General features: G+C 46.5%; 2 protein-coding genes across 4 annotated transcripts in view; one reads left to right on the plus strand and one right to left on the minus strand.

Annotated features, from left to right (window-relative positions):
- The window catches only part of LOC311218667 (putative RNA-binding protein Luc7-like 2), a 35,293-nt gene extending 28,883 nt beyond the window's left edge, over positions 1-6,410 (plus strand). For all 3 annotated transcript variants that reach the window (XM_084301444.1, XM_084301442.1, XM_084301443.1), the window contains 2 exons: positions 292-486; positions 5,488-6,410. In XM_084301444.1, the coding sequence (XP_084157570.1) occupies positions 292-486; positions 5,488-5,680 (388 nt within the window). In that variant the 3' untranslated portion in view covers positions 5,681-6,410. The remainder of the gene's footprint in view (positions 1-291; positions 487-5,487) is intronic.
- Positions 6,411-17,661: 11,251 nt separating this feature from the next.
- LOC311212535 (cytoglobin-1-like) lies at positions 17,662-21,101 on the minus strand (the record flags this gene model as incomplete). The annotated part of the gene is made up of 3 exons (XM_084291958.1): positions 17,662-17,790; positions 18,581-18,812; positions 21,007-21,101. 3 exons carry the CDS (start codon positions 21,099-21,101, stop codon positions 17,662-17,664), a joined length of 456 nt encoding a protein of 151 aa, XP_084148084.1.
- Positions 21,102-23,950: the final 2,849 nt, after the last annotated feature.

Here is a 23,950-nt window from a genome sequence, read left to right on the forward strand (position 1 = left end):
AACAAATACTTTTCCTTTCCGAAGCCTGACTTGGCTATGCTGTAACCATAAGTATAATCATAAATCAACTGTAAAACTGTCTGCTTTAGTAAAAAAGAAAAAAAAAAAAAAGTTTGTAGCACGTCTAATTTTGTTCTCCCCTCTTTGTTTACCTGTCATAGGGCAATGCAGTAGGTCTGAACACTGCGGGTTATTCTCTGTACAAATTTGCTTATGCATAGAGTGTAATATTCAAAGTACACTGATAGAATAGCTAGGTGAATGCAGTGTCTTAATTCCTTTCTGTTTTAGATCTAGGTCCCGAGATCGCCGCAGACATCGGTCTCGCTCAGCCTCCCGGGAACGAAAGAGGAGAACTCGCTCCAAGTCCCGTGAGAAACGCCATCGCCACAGGTCTCGCTCTAACAGCCGCAGCCGGAGTCGCAGCCATCATAGAAGCAGGCATAGTTCCAGGGAGAGAAGCCGAGAACGCAGCTCCAAAAAGCGGTAAATACTGGTCTGGAAAGAAATGGCTTTTCCTACGCTCATGGTCAGATATTTATTTTTTTTTGCACTAAATGAAGTTTACACTCAGTACTTAGTAACTTATACATGTTTTGAGACTGTCTCAGAGTTCAGTTATACCCCTTGCATATTTATGATTTCATATATAGTAGTGATTTTTTTTTTGTTTAAAAATAAAAAATAATAGGTCTTTGTATTTCTTCTCTTGTGAAGGAGTGATCCAGGGTATTGCTGTCATGCTGATAAATCTACACTCCAGGAAAGCTGGGAGTGAAGTGAAATAATTGATCTCCATTTGAACTTAGGGACATAAGCAGTTTTAACTGTTATCCATTTAGTTTTCCCTTTGGGCTCGTATTCCCAGTGGTGGAACCCATCTGTTGTGTACTGTGCTAGATAAAGACAAGTTTATACGTGCCATTAAATACAGTTGTTGTATCAAATATGAAGGTACTGCTTTGCGAGGAAAGTGGCTTGATCCCTTGTTGAAAGAATTACTGCAAAGAGCAGTCCGGGGCTGCTGCTTTTGAATGACTTGATTGCTGTCTGCTCCTGAGGGTTGCTGGCTTATTTTAGATGAGTGAGGTAAGCATAATTTAGAGTGTTAGAATTGCAAAACAAGGCTTCTGGTAGGGGAGGCATGCTCATAACCAGGATTCCATTCTTGTAAAGGTCAGCCACTGAGACAGAGATTTGAGTGCAGTGTAGTAGACAGGGTGCCTAGCCTTAAAACCCTGACAGGTTGTTGGCTTAATAGAAAAGAAGAGGTCCAATTTGTCCATACGTGCAGGTTTTAGAATTCAAGTGATCTAGTAGTTTTACCTCCAAGCATGGAGAAGTATTTGTTGAATTTATTCAAGTGTGCTCTCTGCCCTAAAGGTAAGCTTTCTTCTTTCTAGATTGGGTGAATCTAGTTTGCAGTGTGCTCTGTTAAGAGAGCATAGAAGACAGAGTTGGTCCAAGCCTTTTGTTTCCTTCTTTTTGTGGCATATGAATAAAACATAAATGTTCAGCACTCTAGTTGATAAAATCAGTGGTGTCTGGTATTTAAAATTCTTCAGGATGTTCTGTAGTGTCCTAAAGTCAATGTTTCACACTCAGCAATTTCCACCTTAATTTTAGCCTGTCATCATGGCTATCTTCAAGACTGCCATTTCAAGGTGTTCACAATGGCAGATTAGCAAATCTTCACTTCAAACTTTGTAGTTTTTCAGTCTTAAAATAGACATTTTAATTTGTATCAACACATTTGTTTACTTGGATAAGCCACTGCATGAAGTGTATGCTCAAATTGCCTTTAATACTTTGACATCAAAGTCCAGCCTTGCAAGACCGAATTGCAGCACTTCAGAGAAAATTATACTGGTGGATTGTTCTGTCCTTCTCATCATAGTTGTTCAAACTCTCCAATTTGATAAGCACAAGACAAATGATGCATTATTTTTGTATGTTGGCAGAGAAATCTGTTAGAATAAGGAAATGGCATGAAGACATTTTGACTATTCGTGCTATCCACATAATGTTAAACCTATCAGCTGTCAAAGATTACCTGAAAAAGGACAAGGTACTTTGAAGATGAAATCGGTGTCCTTTTACAAGACACTATTAAAAGATAAGCCCTTCAAGCTTTGTTTTTGAATGAGTAAAAACTTTTTGAATGAGTAAAAATACGAGACTTCAGGGTGCAAGATTTCAGCCTTACGAAATTCAGTACTGGAAATACTACTTCTGATGCCATTTCCCAACTTGAGAGAGACCTGCGTTAGAACAATTCTTGGCACGAGTGAGAGTCTTAGACTACTGTTAACTTTAGGAAGGTGTGTGCCATTATTAGTAGCTCATATGTCTTAATTCTCTAATGTCAAACAATAGTTGTTGAATTTAAATTATGTAAATTGTGCTTTCAAGAGACTAATGTATCCTTACAGCTATAGTCTTGCTTCACTGGAGCCAGGATAGTGATTGACTTTGCAGCCAGCCTCAATGCCTCCTTTTATAGGTGCCCTTCTAGCTGTTAGATCTGCTTTTTGCATGAATGTGGGAAAAAGTCTTCTTATCAAATACAATACCACTGTTGATGCCAGAATCCAAAATAAACCTGAACTTGTAGGCTCAAATATATCACACTTCTTGTTTCTTAAGAACTTTTTCTAATCCAAGAAAGTACATATTGCCAAATCCTATTTTTAAATATTTGAGTATTTTCTTCAAATGCAAATATAAAGTACCTTTATTCAAACCTGTCTTCCTTAATCTCAAAAGATTCTGTTGTCCAAAGGATTGTGGCCAAGTATAGTTTGGAAGAGAAAAAGACACACTCCAGCAAGTTGCATACTTAAAAAAGGAGTCCTAGCCTTTTTTTTTTTTTTTTTTGAGTGGCATAACCAAATAAAGTAGGATCTGGAGACTGTGGTGCTTTTGCCAGATCACGGAAGAGCTGATATCAGAAGCAGTAGAAGGACTGCTGAAAGCTGCAGCAGTGTCAGCACGTGCTGCCATTAACTGTGAAGACACTGAGAGAACTGTGGAGTTGTGGCTTCTCTATGGGAAGAGTCACAACGTTTTATGCTAATCTTAAAACCCTCAGTGTGATTTCTTTGGGCTTGGCTAGAGTAAAATACCCAATAGCATCATTAAAGTTCTTGCAGGCTGCTGATTCATGTTCTAAAAGCCGTTGAGATGTTTGTGTCTGTGTGCTTGAGCCCACTTGCAAGAAGCTATATATCAAGGGCTAATGATGTATGTAGATATTGTATGGACAAAGAGTATCTGAAATCATGAGATTTCACGTCACCTGGTTTTAGATGACTAGGTCACATGTAAATCTCAAGAGTCCCATTTACAGGCTCATCTGACGTATTTCTGCATCTATTTTAAAGTAGAAGCTTCTAGGGCATGATTTGTCTCATTTCTTTGCTTAATGTTAAAGGAATCTGGTTATCTTAGATGTCTACACTGCAGAGATTTAAAGCTGGGTGAGAAAATACTCAGCATTTAGACAAACTTTTTTAAAAATACTGTTCAGGTCCTGGTGGACAGCAGAATGAATGTTCTAGTCCTACGCTGTTCTCTGCAGTGGTAGTGAAGTGTTAAGTTTTTGCATTTTGTTTCTTTTGAGAAAAGTGACTGGGGCTGATGACACATCACAGACTGGTGCTTTTAGTCTCTTACCTCTTGGAAGAATTGAAACTGGATACATTATACCCTGCTTTCCTAGAGCTCACACTAGACTGTCAAGACTACTTGGGATTTTTGTCCAAGGTCACTTACATTTTTTTGTCCTCAGACCCAATGCAGGCATCCACAAATGCTGTCCTGGAACCAGTATCACATGTTATAATAATTCATAATTGTTGAACATGACAAGTATGGGTGCTGCCCCACATATCTTGCAAATGTAGGATTTCTGATGAAGCATCTACTTGGTTGTTTAGAAGTAATCCTTATTGAGCATGCCAGAAAATGTAAATCTAGTAGAGCCTCTGATTCTAGAGGTTATCTACACCTTGTCCTTGATAAAGGTAGGAATGGTATTTTAGTTCTGAGTCTCCTTGTCTCTATTGGTTGCTAAAAGAATTGTACAAAGTTTCACATCTTTGTGCTGTGATCCATTGAAGCCAGACTCCCTTCTTGTCAGCTGATTAGAGCCTCACCTGTATGGAGCAGTGGGACAGCTGGACAAATGCATCTCGCGTTCTCCAAAAATGTATTGAATGAAAAGCCAAAGATGCTGATGATGGCTTTGTATCCTGTCTGTCTGCCTATTCTAGGATTAATTACTAGAATTAGTCTGAGTCAGCTGATTTTGGGGAGCATTGTTACTTCTGCAGTAGACTTGTGCAAAATACTAGGGAAGCAGCTATATTAACTCTGGTATTAACTTCTTAATTGACATGTAGTTTGTGGTATTGAATTACTGTCTGTGTATTTCAGCACTTGCAAATGCTAAATCTTGTGAAACACTATGCTGTAGGAAAAGTAATCTGTTTAGCTGGGAAACGATGAGAGGTCACTTCTTTGTAAGCTTACAAAGGGACATGTATTGAAGAAGCATTTTGCAGACTTCTGGTTTGAAGCTTTGAGGTAATGACAGTAACTTACTCCAGGTGGAAAGAGTACAGTGTACTGTCCAATACAGCAGATATGTTGTCTAAGAAATTACTAATTATCTTTATGCTAGGATGCTATTAAGATTTTTCTGTGAAAGTATGAACTTGATTCTTTTATGATTGCAGGACATCTTAAAATGAAAATGTAATGTTTTTCAATGACAAGCTTAGGTGCCCTCTGGAAGGGAGGGGAAAAAATAGTCCTTTTTTTTTTTTTTTCCCCAATGCAGGCAACTCATTTAATTTAAACCCATGTAGAATGTTTAATGCAACAGCTCTTTCTGGCTTCTTTGTAAAGGTTTTGGAAATGCCTGAAATTTGGAAATCCTATCTGGAAATTCCGACCTTCTAAAATCTTCAAGGGATGATTATTCTTACAAAAACTAAGTGGAGCATAGGTTCCAGATGTGCTCTTGGTCATGTAATAGCCGCCTTCAAGAATCTCTGCAAGTTAATTCTCCCTTTTTGATCAATTTCCCATTTTTAGGTACACTTTTTTTAAAAACTTGTAACTTTGATGCATGAGAGATGCTAGTCAATTTTTCTCAAGTTAAAAACTGCATATGAGAAATTCTGGTGGAACTTTTGATACTGCAAGGTTGAGGATGGGAATTGCAAGAGAATAAATGAAGCATATTGACCTTAATCTGGACTCTGTAATAAAAGTAGGTTAAATTTTGTCCCTAAACAGTATTTGTGTTTTGCAATTGAAAGTAGGGAAGGAAGAAAAGTAGAATGACTTATGATGTCTTCTCATATATTACATAAATCTAATGTTGTGTTGGAATAAGGAGAAAAATACAAAATCAGAATGCTGTTTGACCGCTGTGAATTCATGACTAAAGAGAATTCTCAAACTTACTGCACTTTTCAGATCCTCAAAAGAAAGATCTTCAAGAGACAAAGAACGTTCAAGAGATCGTGATAGAACATCACGTGATAAAGATAGAAGCTCAAGAGAGAGGTCACCGCGAGATTTCAAAGACAAGAAACGTTCTTACGAAAGTGCTAATGGCCGATCAGAAGACCCGAGGAGCTCAGAAGAGCGTGAAGCAGGGGAGATATAACTGGCTGTGTATATTCACCTGATCTCTAGCTTCCTATGGAGTTGCATACTATGGTTTAGTTTACAGTTGTTCAAAGGGACACCAGTGAGCAGTTTGAGACACTGATCCAACTATAGGGTAGATGTACAGTATATAAAAGTGGTTATAACTAAGTCAGAATTAAACCCCATTGATTAATGATGCCTAAAGCTGGGTCCTGGACTTCCACCAAGTTGTAAAACTTTCCTGAAAGATTTCTCTTTATTCAGGACAACAGTTTTATGTACCAAGATGCAGATCTTAATGTTTTTAATCTCCTTTCCAATACAAGTTAGTGAACAAATTATATTGTACTACTTGCCTTGGGTGCTTTTGAACCTTTATAAATTCTCCAATTCTGCTCCAGTCAAAACAGCAGCATTGAAAGGTTGTACTTTGGGGGAATTTTTTTGTTTGCTTTTTTGTAAGAGGGTGGGTGGATGGATATTAACTTTTATTCTAAGGTTATGTTCCCAGTGATTTTTTTTGTTGTTGTTTGGGAACCTAGGAGTTGATTACAGTGGGAGCATTTAGACAGGAATGTGTGCTGGAGAAAGCTGAAATGTCTTTTTACAGTGCCTATTTAGACTTGGAAATTGAACAGCTGTTGCATTACATCTTTTTTTTATTTCTACTTTTGAAATCAAAGCCAGTCCCGTATCTGTACCACTTGATTGGTATGTGTTCAATATATTTGTTTTTTTTTCCATAAGGACTCTCTGCTTTTTCTTGTGGGGTGTAAATGGCACATCCTTAATTGTATTAAAACAAACAAAGCAAACAGCAGCAACAAACAAAAACTTAAGAACAAAAATAAAAAAAATAAAAAGGAAAACCACATTGTCGATAACTTAACGAGAATATACTGGTCTCTTAGGTGATTACTTAGCAGTTCAGTCACTTAAAACCTAACGTATGGTTATTAGAGTTTTCAACATGCTCTAGCAGAAGCAGTCTTTATGATCCCAACCCTCCTAAGGTATTCAGAGGCAAAAATGTGGAATTGCAATGATCATGGCACAACACATGGTTGAGTTTTCAACGTTCTCTAAGAGAAGGAATCTCTATGATCCTGACCATTCTAAGATCTGTAGGGGCAAAAATGTGGAATTATAATGATCATGGTGCAACCCCTAACTCCTTAATGACTTCAGCTTGAAAAAGCATTACTTAGTTTAGGTGCAAGCTGCCTTTACATAAAGGGCTTGCAGTGGGTTCTGTTGGACTAGAAGTGCTTTGGGACGTATAAATAATTCAGGCATGTCCTACCATCACGCAGAAGAACTTGGTAACTTCTTGAGATGGCACCACTCAGTTACGTAACATTTAAGAGCAATGTTTGTAATGATTATTGGCATTTTCAGCAGGTTCTGAAAATCTCTATGTGTCCGAATCCAAGGGCCTTTGTAGGCAAGTTAATCATGGATATATAATACAGCTGTGGGCTCAGTGTGTTTATTCTTTGATGTCTTTTCTGTAGCATTTGGTTTTCATTATAGTCAGAACATGGGGGTGATAATTTCCACAGTAGATAATCGAGAGCAGTATTTCATTTGGCACTGAAAGCTAGAATAGGACCTTTACATCTCTGCAAAGACATATAAGCCATGTTGGATATATTCTCCACTTTAAATTCACATGTAGGTAAGCTTCTGTAGGAATACTGTAACAATGATGGCTACATACTTAGCACTTTTTTATTCACCCACTTCAAATCTGAATGTGGGTTTCCTTCCTGGGAATGTCTTGTGACTTTCTCTGAGGCCCATGACAAGTGTAAGCTACTGTTTTTTGTTCCTGTGGTACGAGCACACTGTAAGTGCTTGCTAAAATCTATTGTCACACTGCTGTTAATGGTATTGAAGCGGTTAGTGTGACAAAAGGTGAACAGTGACTTCTTAAATGCATCAGTGCATCTGCTGTAGCAGGATTGCAGATGAGTGGATTGCTAGCTCCTGGAATAAAAACATTCCAGAAGTACTGAGTACCTATCTCCCCATGCATTCAGTGACTAGAGATGCTGTATTTAGAAAGAAAAAAAAAATTCTACAACAAAATATTGCTTAGACTATTTACTACTAGCAAGTTCTGGATAACATGCCACTGATTTTACAAATCACTCTTAACCCTTTTGTAATTAAAAAAGGTGAAAATATTTAGAATTAGGCATTTCCTTACAGGTTTTCCTGGGGTGGTGTGCTCCACAGTATCCAAGGGCTGCACAAATACTAAGCAGAGAGAAGGTAAGTCTTACTGCTGAATTAAAAATGGAAATATTGCCTTTGTCTGAGACAAGGACTGGAGTACAGTTAGGAATAGAACCAAATTAAGGTGACTGATAATGCTCTTCTGAAGCAAGAGAGCTAGAAAGTCTATCACTAAGTGAGACTGCTGTAACTGCATGTGTAAGTGCTGGTCTTACAGTCTTGCATGAGAAACAAGCTACCTTAATTTCCATGAGGATGACATGGTCTTCAACTTCCCAGTCTCCATTAAATAGTTCAGCAACTGCTAAGTCATCTTCTGGTCTAGAACTAGGTCAGAAATACAATGCCTAGCTCATAGAAGAGAGAAACCACTCAACCCAGTATGTCCTACGGATAAGGGCGTGCTAACTTCACGTCACACTCAGTCCATACTAACTACAGCTCCTCCTACTTAACCCCCAAGCCTATTTGCCCAGTTTTTCCCCCTTCATGTTCTTGCTTGGCTGTTGATTCATAGAAGATGGAGCCTGGGTGTTTGCACTTTCTGCTTGCACATCACATTGCCAGCAGATGTCACCATTTGTGATGATGTGGAGCGCCCATTGCGATAGTGTGGTACTGTCACAGTTTGGGGCAGGACTTGTGCTAGATACAACTCCAGCCTGCCCCTGTATGTAGGCAGTGTGGGTTGTGTGTTTCTATTCACCAAGTGCCAGAGGCAGCGTGAGAGACCTGCAGGAAATCTGGGGTGTGCTGCTGTGCAGTGATGTGTCACTGGCAGCACACAACGTGATCTCTTCGCAGAGAGATCTTGGAGATATGCGGGATCGTGAGAGGCCATTCCTCTGAGGAAAACACCTTTCCTATCGAGCAAGGAAGCTTATTGCAGTGTGTCACTTGCTGAGGTGATCGGCTCCGGGGCAGACACGTTCTGCAGGGAGCGGGGCGTCGGATAGGCAGGGATAATTTTTCCAGCACCGAGCCCACTCGAGGGAGCTGCCAGGACCCGGCAGCCCTCCCGAGGGAGCTGAACAAGGCGAGAAGGAGGCGCAGGCTAAGCCAGCAGCGCCCCCTCCCCGGCCGGTCAAAAGCTGCCCCTGGGGTGCGTGGCAAACAGGGCGGGGTGTGGCAGTTAGGGCGAGCAGGCAGGGCAGATTGTTTCCCCCCGGCCCATATGAACAACTCCTCTAACAGCGGTCTACCGCTAGCTCAGCTGCAATGGTGTACACCAGGCACAGCGCGCTCTCCGAGAAGTCTGTACACACCCAGACCGACTGCCCGCTCAAAACTGCGGCAGTTCAGGTCTCCGGGTGCAGGGAGTGCCTGAGCCTGCTGCTACCACCTGTGGGGGGCAAAGAGACTGTGTGCGTGAGGTGCAGGCAGGTGGATGACCTGGTCTGCCTCGTGGCAGAACTCAAGGAGGAGGTTGAGAGGTTGAGGGATATCAGGGAGCGTGAGCGGGAGATAGACTTGTGGAGCAACTCCCTGCACGGCCTGAAGGACAGGTGCCGGGGTGAGACACCCCAGATGGGGTTGGACCCCCTGCCCTGCTGCTGTCGGGCAGAGGCAGGGGACCTAGGAGTTGAGGAGGAATGGAAACAGGTCCCTGCTCGACATCGCAGGTGATGTCCCCCCCACTGGCCCCACTTTCCCAGGTGCCCCTACACAACAGGTTTGAGGCCCTGGAGCTTGAGAGACCGGTAGCTGAGGAAGAGGCAGTAAGTCTACCCAGGAGGATGCCGGGGGTGAGGAAGTCGACTCCACGCTTCGCCTCGGGACTGCCTCCACCAGGACAGAAAGAAGGGTGATTGTTGTGGGCGACTCCCTTCTCAGGGGAACAGAGGGCCCTATTTGTCAGCCTGACCCTACCCGTAGGGAAGTCTGCTGCCTCCCTGGGGCCTGGGTCAGGGACATTGCCAGAAAGCTTCCCAACCTGGTTCGCCCCTCTGACTATTATCCTCTTTTAGTAGTCCAGGCTGGCAGTGATGACACTGAAGAGAGAAGCCTGAAGACCATCAAACGGGACTTTAGGGGACTGGGACGGTTAGTGGATGGAGTGGGAGTACAGGTGGTGTTTTCATCCATCCCTATGGTGGCAGGGAGGGGTACAGAGAGGACACGGAAAGCCCACCTGATAAACATGTGGCTCAGAGGCTGGTGCCAACACAGAAATTTTGTTTTTTTTGACAATGGGGTGCTTTATTCAGCACCCGGCCTGATGGCCACAGACGGGTCCCTATCTCTAAGGGGAAAATGGATCCTGGGCTGGGAGCTGGCAGGGCTCATTGAGAGGGCTTTAAACTAGGTGAGAAGGGGGACAGGGCTGAAACAAGGCTTGTTAGAGCTGTGCCAGGGGGAACAGTGGCAAGGCTGGGAGAGAAGGCAATGGCCCAGCTGAAGTGCATCTACACTAATGCACACAGCATGGGTAACAAACAGGAGGAGCTGGAAGCCATCGTCCGGCAGGCAGGCTACAACTTGGTTGCCATCACAGAAACGTGGTGGGACCACTTTCATGACTGGAGTGCTGCTATGTCTGGCTATAGGCTCTTCAGAAGGGACAGGCAGCACAGAAGGGGTGGTGGTGTGGCTCTCTATATCAGAGAGAATTTTGATGTCATGGAACTTGAGGCTGGGAATGATAAGGTTGAGTCCCTATGGGTTAGGATCAGCGGGAAGGCCAACAAGGCTAGCGTCCTGGTGGGGGTCTGTTATAGACCGCCGAACCAGGATGAGGAGACGGATGAGGAGTTCTACAGGCAGCTGACAAAAGTTGTGAAATCGTCACCGCTTGTTCTCGTGGGGGACTTCAACTTCCCTGACATATCCTGGAAGCACAACACAACCCAGAGAAAGCAGTCTGGGAGGTTTCTGGAGAGCTTGGAAGATAGATAGCTTCCTGATGCAGCTGGTTAGTGAGCCTACCAGGGGTGGTGCCTCACTAGACCTTCTCTTCACAAACAGAGAAGGACTGGTGGGAGATGTGATGGTTGGAAACTGTCTTGGGCAGAGTGACCATGAAATGGTAGAGTTCTCCATTCTTGGAGAAGCCAGGAAGGGGACCAGTAAAACCGCTGTATTGGATTTCTGGAGGGCTGACTTTGTGCTGCTCAGGACACTGGTTGGTAGAGTCCCTTGGGAGGTGGTTCTGAAGGGCAGAGGAGTCCAGGAAGGCTGGGCGCTCTTCAAGAAGGAAATCTTAATGGCGCAGGAGCGGTCTGTCCCCAAGTGCCCAAAGACGAGCCGGCAGGGAAGAAGACCAGCCTGGCTGAACAGAGAATTGTGGCTTGAGCTTAGCAGGAAAAAGAGGGTTTACAATCTTTGGAAAAGAGGGCGGGCCACTCGGGAGGACTGTAAGGATGTTGTGAGGCAGTGCAGGGACAAAATTAGAAAGGCCAAAGCTCATCTGGAGCTCAGTCTGGCTACTGCCGTCAACAAAAAATGTTTTTACAAATACATTAATGCAAAATGGAGGACTAAGGAGAATCTCCATCCTTTACTGGATGCAGGGGGGAACTTAGTTACAAGAGATGAGGAAAAGGCAGAGGTGCTTAATGCCTTCTTCGCCTCAGTCTTTAGCGGCAAAACCAGTTACTCTCTGGATACCCAGTACCCCGAATTGGTGGAAGGGGATGGTGAGCAGGATGTGGTCCTCACTATCCATGAAGAAATGGTTGGTGACCTGCTACAGCACTTGGGTGTACGCAAGTCAATGGGGCCAGATGGAATCCACCTGAGGATACTGAGAGAACTGGTGGAGGAGCTGGCCAAGCCGCTTACCATCATTTATCAGCAGTCCTGGCCATCGGGGGAGGTCCCAGCTGACTGGCGGCTAGCAAACGTGACACCCATCTACAAGAAGGGCTGGAGGGCAGACCTGAGAAACTATAGGCCTGTCAGTTTGACCTCAGTGCCAGGGAAACTCATGGAGCAGAGTATCTTGAGTGTCATCATGTGGCACTTACAGGGCAACCAGGTGATCAGGCCCAGTCAGCATGGGTTTATGAAAGGCAGGTCCTGCTTGACGAACCTGATCTCCTTATATGACAAAGTGACACGCTGGGTGGATGAGGGAAAGGCTGTGGATGTGGTCTACCTTGACTTCAGCAAGGCTTTTGACACTGTTTCCCACAGCATTCTCCTCAAGAAACTGTCTGCTCATGGCTTGAACTGGCATACACTTTGTTGGGTTAAAAACTGGCTGTATAGTCGGGCCCAAAGAGTCGTGGTGAATGGAGTCAAATCCACTTGGAGGCCAGTCACTAGTGGCGTTCCCCAGGACTCGGTGCTGGGGCCAGTCCTCTTTAATATCTTCATCGATGATCTGGACGAGGGCATTGAGTGCACCCTCAGTCAGTTCGCAGATGACACCAAGTTAGGTGCGTGTGTCGATCTGCTTGAGGGTAGGAAAGCTCTGCAGGAGGATCTGGATAGGCTGCACCGATGGGCTGAGGTCAACTACATGAAGTTTAACAAGGCCAAGTGCCGGGTCCTCCACCTGGGATGCAATAACCCCAAGCAGAGCTACAGGCTGGGAGAGAGTGGTTGGAAAGCTGCCAGGCAGAAAAGGACCTGGGAGTGATGGTGGATAGTTGGCTGAATATGAGCCAGCAGTGTGCTCAGGTGGCCAAGAAGGCCAACGGCATCCTGGCTTGTATCAGAAACAGTGTGGCCAGCAGGGCTAGGGAAGTGATTGTCCCCCTGTACTCAGCTCTGGTGAGGCTGCACCTCAAGTACTGTGTTCAGTTTTGGGCCCCTCACTACAAGAAGGACATGGAGGTGCTCAAAAGAGTCCAGAGAAGGGCGACAAAGCTGGTGAGGGGCCTGGAGAACAAGTCCTACGAGGAGCGGCTGAGGGAGCTGGGTTTGTTCAGCCTGGAGAAAAGGAGGCTCAGGGGCAACCTTATCGCTTCTTCTAAGTACCTTAAAGGAGGCTGTAGCGAGGTGGGGGTTGGTCTATTCTCCCACGCGCCTGGTGACAGGACGAGGGGGAATGGGCTAAAGTTGCACCAGGGGTGTTTTAGGCTGGATATTAGGAAGAACTTCTTTACTGAGAGGGTTGTTAGGCATTGGAATGGGCTGCCCAGGGAAGTGGTGGAGTCACCATCCCTGGGTGTCTTTAAAAGACGTTTAGATGCTGAACTTAGCGATATGGTTTAGTGGAGGACTTGTTAGTGTTAGGTCAGAGGTTGGACTCAATGATCTTGAGGTCTCTTCCAACCTAGACAATTCTGTGATTCTGTGATTCTGTCTGTGAACCTGAGGGTGCTGGAGCAGAGCATCTATTATTTGAGATTTTGCTGACTGACACAGTTAAAGCTTCAAGGCAATTTTTTACTAGGCTGCAGGTGTACAAATAAAGCAAAAACTGGTAGTGTATTTCACTTAGAGCGTTAGAAATAAAATGACACTGCAAGCATTATATGTGTCTCAGAAAGCTCTCACACTGGATTAGTCAAGGGAATGAAAAGTAGCACGGTACATAAGGTGGTACGTGGCTAGAGGATAGCGTGATACCAGAAACGAGGTCTCTGAGCGTGCCTGAGGTGCTTTTCTTGCTGGAGCAGGGGCGGCTGCGTGGCAGGGTGCTGACACCTCTGAGCAAAAGGGGCTTGGCCTGGTGCAGCCGCCTGATGTGGCCCAGCAGCGGACTCACCCGTGGAGCTGGCTGAGGGCACCCTTCCTGTTTATCCCCTTGCCTTGTCGCGGATCTGGGATTTACGCTCCTGTTACTACCGCACAAACCATAGCCCTGGATCCTGTCTGTCCAATCTATTTCGCACCAGCTCTGCACCTTCTGTTCTGCCCCAGGGGTAATGGGAGAAAATGCGTGTACCGACCCCCCAAAGCCTGTGCAAACGTGTATGTGACACCCTTAAACAGCCCTGGGGATGGGATTATCTGTTTAGCTGAGGGGAGAGTGGTTGCAATGTATTTTGAGGCACCTGGGGCCAATGCGAGGCTGCTGAGGGTAGGTACATACCCTGGGTGGGTACGGCCAGATTTCAGCTATGGTGAAAACTGCTTATTGCAATGAGGCTCCTCTGTGGTGCAGAAAATGACTTGGAGTGTGCTGCCTGCATAGCTGGGAGTGAGGATGAATGCAGTCCCGGTCAGCATTAAACAAAGTGTAACTGCAAAATGAGCTACGTGCCAGAGGTCATAGCCCTGTATGCACCTGCAGCGCTGACAACCCTTCAGTTTTGCTGTTCATCCCATATTTCACATGCCACCATCAGGGTAGCTGCCCTTTGTTCAGCAAGAGGAAGAGACTGCAGTCCCTTCCCACCTCAGCCATTCTGTGATTCCTGATGCAGCGGCTTATACAAAGCATCAGCATGACCCTCCGTGAGTCTCATGGTTCTTGCTCTTTTTTTCTGGCTTCGATCACTTTTTTTTCTATCTGCTTCTTAGCAATAAATTTTTGCACCGTGACCGCTGGTGCATTTCTTTCATTCTTCTCACTGAGACCTGGAGCTTTGGCTGTCACCGCAGCCTGCAAAACCAGGAAAGAGTGAACTGCTGGGAGCCATATCAGCAGGTGGAAACAAAAGAGAGGAAGAAACGTTTGTTCCTAGCACCAGCTCTCCTCTTTATCCCTGCTTTCCCTTTGTGGGGGCACAAGGGACAGTCACACAAGGGCAATTACAAAATTCCCTCCTGGCTCTGGCTTTTCTCCTCCTTTTACTGGGGTGACCATCATCCCGGGCAGCTTCCCAGACTCCTGGCAGTGCTGCACCCCACACGCTAGGCAGGCAGGGTTGTCCTGCAGCGACACGGGTGGTGAACAGCCTGACCAACAGCAGAAGTCACTGTCACCAAACAGCCCCTTCCCAGGCTGAAATCATCTGCCTAACGCTGACTGTAGCGAAGTATTGATGGTGGTGCACGGTGAGGACAGCAAAGGTTAAATATTGTTCATGTCGCTGGCTCAGAGAGGCTGCGTGTCCATCACTAGATGGTGATAAGTGGCTTGGGGGCTTTGTGTCTAACCACTGCAACTTCTCAGAGTGCTGCCATCTTCCCAGGCTAAAGCTGGTTTGCAGCAGAGCAATGGGATAAAGAACTGCTGACTTCCAACAGGGCAGGGCAGCGACTGCCTTGATGGATGATGAGACCGTAGTCGAGGTGTCAGCTCTGACATTTCAGAGCCATTGTCTGCCTTGTCCTGCAGTCCTGCCTCTGTCTGTAATGCAGTGCAGAGCTGGATTCCACTGGGGAGCGGGGTGGAGATCAGCAGCATCAGCAGCGTGCCCCTGGCTTGCCTGCTCCCAGGGGGCTGTGCAGGGGGAGCTGCACCGCAGCAGTGCTTCCTCCTGGGAAATGCCGCCAGGGACGCCAGAAGTCTGGGCTCTCCGAGGTGAGCGTACAAAATACTGCAGAACAACAGGGCTGCTATTTCTACTGTCCGCCAAGGAAACAAGTGGTTCAGTCGGGGATGCTGCTGGCTCATGCTGGGGAAAAAAAAAAATCACTTCTGTGACCTAGGCTTGTTTGATGCTGACCACACGCAATCCGACTAGTGTAACCATGCCCTGAACTGGCTCAAATCCACTGCACTGCATGTGCCAGAAGTGCTTTGTAAGGCAGTTGAGGCTCTGCCGCTCCTCTCCTGCTCTAGCAGAACCTCCCTGGCACCCAGCACGGGGCAGAAACACTGTGGCATGTTCCTGCCAGGGCTGTGCCCTCACCACCTTCCTCCAGCTGTGCCATTGCAGCTGGGCACACGGATGCCCAGCGAGTGCAAGTTCCTGCTTTGTCACTACAGTGGATGATTTTTTTCAGACTTCTCTCACTGATTTGCCTGTGTTCCTTTATTTCTTTCCTATTCCCTGAATTTTACCAAAGCTGCCCCCACCCCAGCACCTGTAGGGAAGCACTGGAAGGTCTGAGTTCACTCAACAAAGCTGATGAACTGAATTTAACTGCATCTGCCTTTCTACAGTGTTTTGGTAATATTTTGAATCAGAAAAGTGTTTGCTCATCTCTACAAGATCAAGTTTTACTTGTGGGGATGCTTTATTTCTCCAGCTACATGACTGGAAAGTGTTTGGATTTTCATTAGCCCAAGTGATAAACGTCCTCCATTAGTTCCCTCTCACACCCTTTCCCCTCTGTGGTATTTTTCCTGTGTTTGCCCTATTCTGGCTTTAGATACAAACTTTGCTGATTCAAGTTATCATGGGCACTCGTCATACAACCCACGCTACGTCACTGATTTGTTATCTCATTGAGACCTTTCCCTCTCTTCTTAAGCCTGAGCTTTTTTGAATGAGCCTTATGCTATCAGCTGCTGCTGTCAGGACCCTGTCAGCTCAGGATGCTGATGGCAAGAAGGAGCCTGCCATGCCAGGCATCCATTTCATGGCACATGGCATCTGCAGGTGCATTACAACACATAAATAAAAAGGGGAGTTGCTTTGAGCATTTCAGAGTGTTAAATTTACTTGTTCTGCCTCTAAGGGATTTGAGATTTTGAAGATGCTGTGCAATATGCTTCCCGTTCTCCCCTAGCAGGGCAGAACATTGCACCCAGTAGAGCAGCCTGCCCTATCCTCCCTCTCTGGCAAGAGTTCATGGTCTGGACTTTGGGGTTTCAGCATCTTTTGCCAAACAAATGGGATGGGTAAAGAAAACTATGCACTGGATGAAGGGGAATTCTGCATTTTTAACCATTTACAAAATCATTGAATCGTTTCACTTTTTGTTTCCATTCTCACCATCAGAGGAGCCTGCTTACTGCGAGTGTGATGGGTGTCTGGGTGGTGGCTTGAGCTGGTTTTGGTACCCCCGGTACCACCCGTGTCCGTGCACTGTACCCAGCCACTGCTCCCGCAAGGCCTGTGCATTGCAAGGGCCTTTTCCACGCCACAAAGGAGAGGACACACAAGCTTTCTTTTTGTTTATTGTGTTACACTTAAGCAAAACGGCATGTGGTTATTTGCAGTTATCAGCTGATGATTTCACCACGGCTAAGGAAAAGCAATTAAACAGTTCTGGACTCGGTTAAGCTGAAGGGAGACACAGGCCTTGCGGCAGGAGAGGTAGTGTGGGCGACAGTGAGCTGGGTGCTATTGCTGTCTCCTGGGCACATGGCCAGAGCAATTTTCTGGGAGTAGCAGCAAGAAATACAGGCGCTGGAGATGTCCCCACCTGCACTGGAAGCTGCTCTGAGTCACCTCTCCCCAAGCTGGGGGACTCTGTTGACCTGCCCAAGTTGGGACTGTCCCCGTCTCTTTTCCAGATGTTAGTCTCCTCCAAACATGGAGCACTCCCCCCTGCTCCCATTGCTGCGGTTCAAATGTGAAACTCCCATGTCTCTTAAAAGATGACCTCTACAAAGTCCCTGACCCAGGAAATGCTTCAAAATGGTCTTCTGCTCATCATTGATGAGGATGGAAAGGTAAAGAGCTGCTGGTTCTCTCTCTGGGCTGTTGCTGCTGAAAGGAGCAAGTCTTTCAGGAACAGCAAGCTTCAAGTCTTGGTCTTTAAATGTAGTCTCCAAGGACTGTAGCCAGAGGAACCCACTTGGAGCACCTCAGCTGCAAGGCATGTCAGGATTTGTTTGGCTTTGATGTATCAGCAGTTTTCATTTAACTGTGGAAACTCAGTTTGCTACAGAAATTATTGACATTAACACCTATAATATATTTTTTGCTTTTTTTTACTTTTTCGCTCTTCCAACTGTGGCTGGAGGCCCAAAAGCAGTGAATCAGTGCTAGTGAGAAGTTTGAAGAGGCTAGAGGTTGCACTTCCTCACCAACCCGCTTCTTTGTAGACGTTGTTCAGGTGAGTGCAGATTTCATTGGTCACCTTCTCAAAAGAGGCTTTGCAGTCTCCACCAAATTTCTCCTCCATCAGTTGCAAGATGATGTCACAGATGATCTAAACAGGGAAAAGGGAAGAAACAGTGTGAAATTTCCTCCATAATAAATGAAGGCATGATAAAACATATTTTTAAGTTGTGTTTTTTGGAGAATGGAAAGGGGGTACAAAAACAATTCAGGAGTATGTAGTGCGCAGAACTGGAAATAGGTTGTGGGAAATTAGATGCATCACAGAATTCACCCCAAATTGCAGTCACTGTTGTATTTTTAACCACCCCATCTCTATTTAATGTTGACTGCACTGATATACATAGTCACTTAAAGACTTAAGTAGAGACAAATGCACTCTGCTTGTGACTTCAAGTGGACTTGGGAAAGCCATTTGGTCCTCTATGTATCACATCTGTTTGTTTAGCGATGGCAATGCTGTTGCTGTTGTTGCTCAATAACAAGTGTTTCAGGTGTCCTGGTAAAGCTCAGTTGCTGATATTAGAGAGAAATAGACATCATGGACTGAAGTTCAGTGTAGGCTGCTTTTCTGTGTCTTGTGATTAGATGACAACTGTTGCACAGAGAAAACCTGCTACAACTAAGGGCATGTCTGCAGCTCCCACCAGAGCAGACTTGCTTGTACATCAACTGCTGCACAGCCTTCTTCCCAACAGATGCCAGACATCTCATTCCTACAGTCTTCCCGCACTGACCATCTCACCTTCCACTATCTCCACTCCCTGAGGCCTATATACATTTACACATACAAAGCCTGTTTTCTTCAGCTCTTCCACTCCAAGGGGAAGACATCATTCCATCACTACTACACCCCCCAAAGAAGATGGATGCTGGCTCACCCTGAAGTTTTTGGGGTCGACCTTGAGCTGGGTGGCATGTTTCTGGCCAAGCGGGTTCAGTATCCCAAGAAAAGCTTCAGTGTTGTCCAGGTGCTGCACCATGTCGTTGATGGCAGTGAAAACCCTCTTGCCATGGCCCCTGACCTGATCCGACTGTTTCATCTCTTCGGCGGAGTCCATGCCTTTGAAGTGTGTGAAGTAGGACTTGGTATCTGGGTGCTCAGTAAACATCCTGTGGAGAAATGAGAGAGGGCCTAATTTGCGGACTGAGGTACCAATGCAGACACGAATTCATGTGCCAGGCCTTGCGTTATGTATTTGTTGGCCTTTTTCCTTCCCTTTCTTAGAACAAACTCCTCTTTCCCATGCACTTCTTTGTTCTCCTTTGCCCTTCCCAGTCATTCATGACCCCTGTGCCCACTGCAGCCTGACCCCTTCTTGTGTCTACCCAGGGCACTTGGCTCACTGCTTCTTAAAACCACTGCCCTTGCTGCTGGCCTATGCTCTTCTGAGAGGGTCACTCACAGCAGTTTGACCAGCTTTACTTTTGCTCCCAAGTTTCACTTATTTCTTCACAGGGATGTGCAACTGTGGCTCCACATCCTAACGCCAGGAGGCACCTGAAACCATGCTAGCTGCATGGAGCAGCCTGCCTGCCCTCTCCTGAATTAACTCCAGTGCTCCTGAAGCAAACACCTCTTCGGAGTTAGGTGGAGATACAATCCACAGGGACATGGGAGCGCATTCAGGCAGGGCGAGTGTGACAGTGCACAGTCACAAGGATGTTCTGGATAGCAGATGTCTCCACTTTGATCTTAATGGGTATTTTCAAGGAGAAACCCAACCATTGTTTTTCTTAGGTAACCCCTTCCTGGAGTCCATCTCTGAGCTTTCTTCTGCTTGTGATGGATTATTGATTGTGTACTCAGTACTGCTCATTTCATTTATTCAAAGGTAACACAGTTCGATGCCTCTCATAAAGGAATTGTCTTTTATAATATCTCAGTTACAGTCACGTCGGTCAAGCTTGTAAGAAAACAGGTTACTTTGTTGGATAAACCAGTTACCTGCCTAAAACAGCATTAGCAAATTCCAGACTGCATTTCACAGAATCACAGAATGGTTGGAGTTGGAAGGGAACTCTGGAGGTTATTTAGTCCAAGCCCCCTGCTCAAGCAGGGACACCCAGAGCAGGCTGCCCAGGACCATGTCCAGGTGGACACAAAGATCTCCAAGAGGGGAGGCTCCAAAATCTCTCTGGGCAACCTGTGCCAGTGCTCAGTCACCCGCGCAGTGAAGAAGTGCTTCCAAATGTTCAAAGGGAACCTCCTGTGTTCCAGTTTGTGCCCAGTACCTCTTGTCCTGCTACTGACAAGAGCCTGGCTCCATCCTCTTTGCACCCTCCCTTCATGTACCTATAAACATCGATAATTCCCCCCAAGCCTCCTCTTCCCCACTCTGAATGGCTCCAGCTCTCAGCCTCTCTTCACAGGAGAGTTGCTCTGGTCCCTTCATCAGCCCTCTGTGGGGCTCTCCCCAGTATGTCCATGTCTCTCTTGCACTGCGGGGCCCAGAGCTTCTCTAAAGGTCGGGCTGGGTCTGTGGGACACTAAGACTAAACCTTCTACAGTAAAACACCCTGAGGAGACAAACCACTGGATGCTAACATTTAATAACTGTACTTCTAACCCTAACTGTCCTCAGGGTATGTAGACCACAGAGGGAAAGAGCAGAGAATAACATTTGTTGAGGCACAAGGTGTGATATACAAGAAGACCAAAGGTAATGGTAAAGGTGTGCTGAACAGAAAGAGTATTTGGGCTGACCAGTGCACGTGGAGGTGATGTAAGTCCCACCTGAGAAAGGGTATGTGAAAGGTGAATAGAAGAAACGTGTCTTATGGAAAATGAGAGGAAAACGAGGTGAGGACTAAAAGAGGAAAGATCACAGGAGGGACAAAATACAATGAAACATATGAGTTATAGACTGGAAAGGCTGAAGGGGACTCACAAGAGAAATACTGAAGATATACATGTGAAAAAAAAAGATTCAAGTAGTTCAGAGGTAAAGGGAAATTGGGAAATAGGGCCCACGTTTTGTTCCTGTTCTGTTTTATACCATACTTTATTTCCTTTACCTTAAATACATCACTATTTACGGGGGGATTGGTAGGGTGCAGTAAAGAAATCATTCTAGTCTCTTCCTCCTTTTCCAGCCCTCTCCTCCCTTTCTTTTTGATTTTCTTTGCACGGATCCCTCCTCTGCACTATTTCCTCCCTGAAGCGGCATAAACCCCAGCAAAACAAAATGTTTCTGGCGAGGGCTGCGTCAAACACATCGCGAGGTGCTTCTAGGTGGCAGCTCCATCCTTCTTGCCGTTCCTGGCTGAACCCTCTGCGGTAGAGCAGGGTAGGCTCTTTCCTTACCTGACCAGCACTGCTGTCCCATTGTCCTCTGCATCCACATAGATCTTCTCCCAGGCACCACGGGCACTCTGCACCTCCGCTTCAGAGAAGGGCATGGTGGAGAAGATGCTGGTGAGGAAGGGCACAGAAGGAGGGAGAACAGGGAGGCAGTGATGGGGTGGTTCTGCTCCAGGGCTCTCTTCAGGGCTCTCTAAATAGTGCCTTGGGGATTTAAGAGATCTTGAATGGTCTCTTTGTCTCCATCCCCATCAGCCACATTTCTGCGGGCTTTAGGGCTGCCTAATCACTTTTAATCAGGAAAGAAAGCAACCACATGAGGAGGGAGGCCTAGCACTCTGGCCTGGAGTCCAGTGCCAGAGCAAAGAGCTTGATGTCTAGGACAGAAGGGGAAAAAGGGAATTTTCAATGTGGAAGAAAAAGGTAAATTCTCCTTCCCTCCTGTCCCCTGCCAAGGCCAGCACTTGGCTTCTCTTTCCCAAATGCCATCCTTGCCTGAGCACTGATTTCCTGCTTTGTTCCCGAAAATGTTGCTGTGCTCGGGACATCCACCGTGGTGCCCTGCCTTCCCAGCTTCCAGTCCTTCTTGTTCTTGCACTCCAAAGATCCCTTTTGCAGCTCTAGCAGCTCACTCCGGTCCCGCTCTCATACCATGGCCACTGCTTTCCTCGCAGCCCTCTGGTCTGTTGGGGCTCACGCTCTGACTGCTGCCAGCTTTGGGACCAGGCAGGTCGAAGACACCACCAGTGCTGAATGATACCATTGTGTGGGTGGTCGTGACAAAGCATCCATGGATAGAAGACATAAGGGGCAGGAAAACAGCCGGTGCACACGGGCCTGTTATTGTCATGGTCACTTGGAGGAGCAGGAGGCAAAAAAATCTCAGATTATCCACGTGGCACCCAGGCTTAACCTCTGGCAGGAATGTGCTGGTTAACTCCAGGGCGCACACACAATATAGGGCTTAGGGGCTTGAGGAACCGCCGCTGCTGGATGCCGAGTGGAGACAAAACCTCCTATTGTTTGGGATAGTCTGGAGGAGGGAAGGAGTGGGCACGAGGGAGAAAAGTGTGTCACAGTGAGCAAAGCCAGCCCAGTCCCCTGGGCAGATGGAAAGGGGTGGTTGCAACCGCACAGGGACCTCTTGGTGGAGGTGTGTGACACCTCTGCTGAGGCAGCATTTAAAATACTGAGAGAGAAAGTACAGGTGCTTAACACAGCGGCAAGGTAGAGGCCAACCTCACTGCCTTTGTAGCACGTTTCTGAACTCCTTCACCTCACACCATGTGCTCTTCCTTTCCTCTCACCAGGAAGAGGTGAGAGCAATGCACAGCAGTCCTTACAAATTTGTAGCAGTGGGGCAGAAGGGAAGGGTTGCCCCAGCTCCACCTCATAACCCATCTGTGTTGCCTGCCTCACCACACGGCACTGGCGTCCGTGTGCTCTGCAGCTATTCTGTGAGAAATTCAGGCCACAGCACCAGGTCTGGACATGTTTGTGTCAAAGGACTTCATTGGAACCAAGCACCCTTGTGCTTCCCTCTCCCTTTTCACCAACAAAGAGTGGTCTCGTACAAAGCCGCGTGGCCCTCTGCTTTCTCATCCCCAAATCCTCAGAAAAATGTCCCAGATTTCAGGAGAGCCTGGGGTGGGGGGGTGAATGGGGACGCAGTGCTGGTGGCACTGCTGCCTCTGTGAAGGCAGGTGCCAAACCGTGAATGCCGGCCAGCCGAGCACAACACAACACAACACAACACAACACAACACAACACAACACAGCACAGCACAGCACAGCACAGCACAGCACAACACAGCACAGCACAGCACAGCACAACACAACACAATACTGCCGTGGCGGTGCCAAAGGGTCAGCAAGAACAGAGTCACAGGGGGTGGCGGCTGCCAGGCCGGGAGCCAAAACAGAGGGTTCCACTTGGGGGGAGGGAGACTCAGCCCACCGACTGATCCCAGAAGTCACGATGGTGTCTTCCCTAACATCCCTTCTCTCTTAGGCCAATTTATATTATTTTCTATCTTTTATCTTTTAGGTGGAGATTGAGTGACTCTGGTCATACTTACCTTTGTCATGACTGCTGCTAAATTTTCTCGCTTTTGTTTAAAGGCACAGGCTCCAAGAAATTCAGAGCACGTGCTCGGTGTGAGGTGGTCGCAACTTGGAGGTGGGTAGCTTTTGGGCTGGAGGTGTGTTTTGGTATTGTAATGATATTATAATGAGCAAAGTTCACCAAAAGGAAATATTTTGTCAATAACATGGCAGGCTGTTGGCCCAGGATAGCAAATAAGCTATTTACCAATGTACCTCTGAGTTCCCATCTTATCACAGAGCCTGGCCGTGGTGTCTCCACTCCGCTTCACCCTCTGTACAGTTCCTCTCAGAATTAGCACACCAGGTTCCCCTAGTGCGATAACACCTAAGGTTAGAGGCCTAGGGAACACTTAGGTAATGCAGCTACACTCCACCCCAAAAGCTTCCTCAGTGCTGTACATTCTCTTTAAGATGTGCATATTAGTTTAATTTTCCTAGTCACCTTAGGCAATTACTCCACAGAGCCGAAAGGGAGGGTTCCAATGGGGACAGCACAGAGCCTTTGGAGGAGAGCGGAGTGTGGGGTGGGTGCTCGTGGCCCAGCTTCTTCCTGCCAGCAGAGCAGCAGGCTTGCCTCCTGGTGCAGCACAGAGTGATGGTGGTGGTTCTGCACAGCGGGCTTGCTTCCCTTTCAGTTTCTGAGAAATATCTGGCTTAGACAGCAGCCGGCTGGCAGGCTCTGTGGCCCCTTGGGGTACATGGGGCTGGGGGCAGATGTATGTGTCATCTTCTGGCCGTCCGCTCCTTTAGACTCCGGCAGCAAGGACTCTGCAGAGCTCATTGGTGGCTAGGCCACAAGTCCTGCAAAACTGTCTGCGTTTGATCCTCCTTTAAAGTTGGT

The sequence above is a fragment of the Netta rufina genome (assembly GCF_964035555.1).
Source record: "Netta rufina genome assembly, chromosome: 1".
In the NCBI taxonomy this organism is placed as follows: domain Eukaryota; kingdom Metazoa; phylum Chordata; class Aves; order Anseriformes; family Anatidae; genus Netta; species Netta rufina.